Source organism: Olea europaea, chromosome 15, assembly GCF_002742605.1.
Source record: "Olea europaea var. sylvestris chromosome 15, O_europaea_v1, whole genome shotgun sequence".
Classification (NCBI taxonomy): domain Eukaryota; kingdom Viridiplantae; phylum Streptophyta; class Magnoliopsida; order Lamiales; family Oleaceae; genus Olea; species Olea europaea.
This window is the reverse complement of record NC_036251.1, coordinates 31,206,630-31,212,802: the sequence shown is the minus strand read 5'-3', so window position 1 is coordinate 31,212,802 and position 6,173 is coordinate 31,206,630. Positions and strand designations below refer to the sequence as shown.

At 32.6% G+C, this 6,173-nt stretch overlaps 1 protein-coding gene across 2 annotated transcripts; it reads left to right on the top strand.

Moving 5' to 3' along the window:
* Positions 1–3,196: 3,196 nt before the first annotated feature.
* On the top strand, positions 3,197–5,178 carry LOC111410881 (F-box protein At2g39490). Of its 2 annotated transcripts, none has more exons than XM_023041471.1 (3): positions 3,197–4,354; positions 4,444–4,602; positions 4,710–5,178. In XM_023041471.1, the coding sequence occupies exons 1-3, from the start codon at positions 3,542–3,544 to the stop codon at positions 5,103–5,105; spliced, it is 1,368 nt and encodes a 455-aa protein (XP_022897239.1). In that variant the 5' UTR covers positions 3,197–3,541; the 3' UTR covers positions 5,106–5,178. The 2 variants fall into 2 exon arrangements, with proteins under 2 accessions (XP_022897239.1, XP_022897240.1); XM_023041472.1 differs by having other exon boundaries at positions 3,202–4,354; positions 4,713–5,178.
* Positions 5,179–6,173: the final 995 nt, after the last annotated feature.

Sequence of the window (6,173 nt, the reverse complement as noted above, 5' to 3'; positions counted from 1 at the left end):
TCACATAGTGCTACTTAAACTGGTGTTATTCAGCACCACTGGTGCTAAACACCCGTCTAAATGATAATTGCACAACATTAAATGATATATTCACTTAAGTGCAATATCACATGATTTATTTAACCCTTGTTTGAGTCTCATTTTTTCAAAACTCATTTTCAACTACATATTTTCCAATAAAATAATTTTAAATGTAAATTAAAAACTTTTCTTACTTTCTAACCACACATTCTTTAATAATTTACTATTCAAAAGTGCATATTCTGTTCAAAATGGGTCTCAAACAAAGGCTAAATTGAACATAGCAACTGTGACGTTTAGATGGATGCTCTCCAGCATCACTAATGATATATAGCATTATTCCGTATGATTGTGTCTTCTAGAATCAACTATTGAATTGAGTATCCCAATGTTACCCAACCAAACTTTAATTGCTCTCTTTTCATGAAATAAATAGGCTGCCAGTCTAGTTGATATACATTAATGTTATAATTTCTCCATAATATTGAATATTCATTAACGAGAGTCACCTACTTTGTTTGAATAAGCATTTAACTAAAGTTTCGAACTCTAATTTCTTTCACGTGCGTGTTTAATGGTTAACATTTATTTCCGGTTTGATTTTGACTAAAATCAGATTATTATGAGAGCATGATACTTTGAAATTGGGAATTTAAATAAATGCAATCCAAAATAACACCTTTGAATTGGAACAACAACCCATTATTCACGCCTCCCTCAAGTACCATTTCTACCCTTGGCTTCTGATGTGTAATGACCATTTTATCCCTAGTAATTATTGAGTGCAGAAAATTGAGGGTACATGTCCTTTCGAGTCGTAATGACTTTTCTTTATTGAGGGTACATGTCCTTTCGAGTCGTAATGACTTTTCTTTCTTTCTTTTTTTGGGTCGATTTTTCTGCTAGAAGCGGGATGAGACACGCTTAGATAATTACGGGTCAAATAGACAAAGCTTTTGTCTAACTTTTTCTTGTGTTAATACTTTTTTTCAAATTTACCTTTTTTTAAAATCAAACTTGCTTCCCTAAAAAGTAAAACTTGTTTTAAAATAACTTTTAAATACAACTAAACGTGTTTAAAAGTCTCGTCTACGAAAATTTAATGACATAAAAATGATATTTTCTAAACTATACCTTGCTATGCATGAGATTATTATTATATTATTAGCCACCTAAATTTTGTTTCCTACTCAATCAACCGCATATAAAGTATACATATAATATCGTTTTCTCCATCTTAATCCAATAATCAAATCGTCCACGCAAGAATTTCCCCAGCTTTTACTCAATTTTCAAAGATTCAGTACAACTTAACAAATCAATCATTTTAATTGAGATTTGGGACGTTAATCAAGATTATGATATGTATTATCTTTATTGATCCAAGTGGCTTCCACTAGTTTTGTTATTTAAAATTAAAAAAAATAAAATTGTTTACTTTAGATAATTGAGGGAGACTTACAATGTTCTTTCCCCACTTATGATTTATGTATTAAGTTGGTCCTTCACTTTCATTTGAGACATTCTACTTCTCAACTTTTAATTTTATTGAAAATATTTATACCCTTATTTTTAATTATAATGGAATTTTTTTAGAAAATAAATCAATGGAAAACCGAAAGAAAAGAGGGGACGGTGGATGGGAAGAGCAGCAAGAGAGTGGGAATGACTAAAATTGAGTAAGGTGCGACAAAATTAAAAGTCGAGGATAAAATATCAAAGTGGAGAGTTTCAATACAATTCCCCCAAGGCATAATAGCACAAATGTTCATATGTTTCAATTTTTTGCATTTTCACCTCTATTTCCATATTTTATTGCGAAAAACGTTATTTTCACCAAATTTTAACTTAAAATGACCAATATACCATCATGTTTAAATAAAAATGAAAATAGAAAAAAATAAAGAACAAATTAAAACTATTGGCCCAAAATTTTCAAAAAGTTTAATAGCACAAAATGTTCCTATGTTTCTTTCTTCCCACACCTCATTTTCCACCCCATTTGTTATTTTGGAGATTCAAAGAGCTGTCGGCTTCCATCTTACCAACCACCACCCATCCGTAGCCAAGAACATCGGAACTCACTCCACAAACAACTACCATCAACCCCAAATACTTTTTCATAAACAAATTGAACGAATAATAAATTTATAAGGCCAAAATTAACCAAAAATGCAGTTTATCGTGCGTGCAAAACCCTGCCTTTTCCCATCAATTTCGACACGATAGTAGTTCCCACTGTCACTGACCACCCATTCTGGCTTTGCCACATCACGCCACACCTGCTCTAATAATGGGCTTCCATCAATTTCATCCTAATATGCCCTAGAATTTTTGGCTAGTTATTGCCCAATAAGAAATTGAAAGCTGTTACTGTAGATTTTGATTTTGTGTATCTTTTGATGTTTTAAGATTATGAAAAGCGGTGCTCTAGTAAGTATAATTTATTGGTGTGTTGGGAATAGCATGAGTCTCATCGAAATAGGTGGTGCTGCCAGTATTTGCATTTGCGAATTGGATATTTTGACTTGCAATTCCAACCAAATTCGTTGAAATGAAGGTTGGATGTTAGGTGGCATGTGTAGAGAGGAGTGGAGAATTTTCGATGATATGGAGGTCCGACAGTTTGGGCAGTGGTTGGCTACAATTTTTGGGCTCCTAAGGTGGCGGCCCCATTTGGATTTTAGGACTTGGTGATGATTTTTTCAAATTTGTTTCTTTAATTGTACTCCTTCATCATAGAATATCTGTTGTAAAAATGTCGGTGGAGGTGTGAAATTTCGATGTTTTTGGCAAGGACAAAGTTGGCAGCGGAGGAAGAGGGGAATAGAAGAAAAGAGAGAAAGAGTTTTTTTTTTTTTTTTTTAAATAATTTATTTGGTCTCATTTGCACTTTTTAAAAAGTATAGGAGTAAGATTACAACTTGTTCTTTCTATTTCTTTTTTTTTGTTTTATTTAAATATGAGGGTCTATTGGTCATTTTTAGCTAAATTTTGGTAAAAATAACGTTTTTCGCAATGAAATGTTGAAATGGGGTGAAACGCAAAAAATTGAAATGTGTGGACGTTTTGCATATTATATGTCAAATGTAGGGATATTTTGTGCTATTAATCCATTCTCCCAATGCTAAAAGTGTCTTATTAATATGTGAATATGTACGAAAAAGCAGCAGCTACTTGGTGAAGTTCAAGGGAACTCGAAGAGTCGCTTCCTATTGTCCATATCATTTCTAATATACACTTGCTCTAAGGGTCCATAGTGTTCACCTTCAATCCCCACCACCCAACCCGGCCCCTACTCCAGTTCTCCTTTATACCACATGAAGCATATCCCTGCTACCATTTCTTGAACTAAAATCCCATCATTTGTTTTTATTTTTTATTTTTTTATGGATTTCGAAATTTCTTGGGATATTGCCTAGGATTTCTTGGTCCATAAAAGATAAAAGGATAAGGCTTTGAAGACTCGAGGTTCTTATTACAGAAAGGAAGTTTAGATTTGACAATTGGAGAAGAAACCATGGTGGAAGAAGAAAGGCCTGATTTGATCAGCAACTTACCAGAAGGAATTCTACAGCTGATTATTTCAATGATCCCATTCAAGGAGGCAATTCAAAAAATCATCCTTTCAACTGAATGGAGGAGCCTAATGAATCCACTTCAAGTAAACTTAGAATTTGATTGGATTCAATCAACTAATATTGAATCCAGGGAGAAAATCAAGAAATCAATTGGATCATTCTTGAAATCTTGTGAAAATAGTCCTCAGACATTGAAACTCTATCTTCAGTCTACAGAGGGAAATGATGATAAACTCTTTGGTATTTGTGCTAAAGGATCACATGGAGAATTTCATCTTGATTTCTCAGTGCAAAAAAAGAAAGTTCCATATAACTTCGATCTGATTCTTGAACCGGAGTTTTCGAGTTTTTCTTCTATTAGAAAGCTGCATCTTAGATCTGTCTCCCATTTTGTGGGAAATCTTGTCGTTGATTTGTTCGCAGGTTGTCAATTTCTCGAAACCTTGAGTCTCGAAAAATGCGTTGGATTGCAGAACATCAACATCAGATCACATTACTCTCTTAAGAAGTTGGTTATAGTTGATTGTCCTAACATCATCAGCATTACACTTTCTGCACCAAATCTTGAATCATTTTCATATCAGGGAGTTCTTTCGATTATTCAGCTGAATTACATTCAACATTTGGTCGATTTTACACTAAATCTGAGGGATGGTTTAGGCCATAACAATTTTGAATCTGAGGATGTCATATCTCTTATCTCCTCTCTCAGAAGTGTTGAAATTCTTACCATAAGTGGTTGGTTCATTGAGGTATCTATCTTGAAAATTTTACCACTTTGTTTTGATTAATCAGATTATTTTATGCCTCAGAATGTCTCTTAACGCAATTTCTTTTGAAGTTATTATGTTCTGCAGGAGTGATATTTGAAAGACTAGGTTTCCTATTTGACAAGCTTAAGGAATTATACATTATTGATCCAAAAATAAGCCAAAAAACACGCAATTCATTTGCTTGTTTCTTGAACATCACACCTTTCTTGGAAAAGCTTTTTGTGGAAGTAAGTTCCCTTTTTCTTTTTCTTTTTCATTTTTTTTTTCTACAGAATTCGCACTCGTGTCATTGTCAATGCTTGGAACTCATTCTTTCTATTTACTCAAAAATAAGCAGGTTGATGAGAAATCCAGCCCAGTCGAGTGTCCATTCATTTACCAGTATTGGCATGAGCCTCACTTATGTATGGATTATGCAACAGTGAAATGTACAGCTTCTCAACTTAAGTACTTAAAGTTCATCAAGCTTATCGGATTCAAAAGCGAATCAGATCATATATTGTTAATGGATCTTCTGCTTCATAAGGCTGTTAATCTTAAGCAGATGATTCTTACCTCATCAGATAGGGATTCATGGACGGTTGCAAAAATTCCTCAGACTCAACTAAAATTCTACAGCAAAAGGCGGTATACTGTGATTTCCTGTCCAAATACTGATGTGTCTATAGTACTAATAGATGCCAGAGATGAGGCTTATAAACCGAAAGTGTACCAATGTATGCAGTATTGAAGAGCACTCTATAATAAACAAAATTTTAGCCCTTTTTTTCCTTCATAATTCTGTCAAGTACTGTTTCATTTCTCATCCAATGCTTATGACATTGACCGTTGTAAATACCAACCCGCCCGCCCACGGCCCTAACCCATAGTTTTAACACTCTTTTTTATTTATCTCTAGTAGAGGCGATCGAGTCTCGTATTCATAAATTTAATTGGCTTATCACATGTCAAGATGAGTAACATTATTTTTTTTTAATTTTTTTTCCTATATTTGTCAAGTGTAAATGTGGAAATGTGCTTTTTTGGGTTCATTTTCATCAAATTCTTGAATATAGATCAATTGTTGACTAAATCAATACGACTTTTCTTATAAATGCGTATTTTGGAAGAAAACAAAGCATATGATTTTGATCCAAAAAAATATCAACCACAAAAAATGTCCTGCTTGAATTAATCATTCGGAAACAATACAATCCCTTAGCTCCACATAGATAAACTAATTTTTATTTTCACACAAATTAAGAAAACTTAATTTTTGTAGTTAAAATTATAGATTTTTTTAATATACTCCTACATTCAATAATTATAGTTTCTGCCCCTTGCTTGAGCCCCATTCTTTTTATAAAAATGAATTTTTGAATAGCATATTGATGTGAAATGTGTGGTTAAAAAATAATAAATTTTTTTGAATTTGAGTGTAATATTATTTTATTGAAAAATGTACTGTTGAAATGATGTCAAACATTATTTAAGAATGTATTTTTCCAAAAGAATGAGGATCAAACATGGGCATTTATTGATAACAAAGCACATTAACTATAGGTATACTAGAAAATTAAAAAATTAACTATAGCTTCAACATGAAAGGTGACCCATAATTTTGGATAGATGAAAACAGAAAGCAAGCATATATATATATATATATATATATAATTTTTTTTAAAATTTAATTTAATTAAATTTTATTATTATTTTTTAATGACAGGGGAACCCGTAGCCAGTATCCTTCGTGTGCTCATCGAGTAAATCCTTGGGCTGATGTAACAGCCTGCAAACCACACCAGTCAGATAAATATCA

Excerpts from the sequence above, each read along its gene's own strand:
- LOC111410881 (XM_023041471.1), top strand. The coding sequence starts at position 3,542 with ATGGTGGAAGAAGAAAGGCCTGATTTGATCAGCAACTTACCAGAAGGA. Across the intron at positions 4,355-4,443 it reads TAAGTGGTTGGTTCATTGAG|TTATTATGTTCTGCAGGAGT; the intron begins GTATCTATCTTG and ends TTTCTTTTGAAG. Across the intron at positions 4,603-4,709 it reads TGGAAAAGCTTTTTGTGGAA|CAGGTTGATGAGAAATCCAG; the intron begins GTAAGTTCCCTT and ends CTCAAAAATAAG.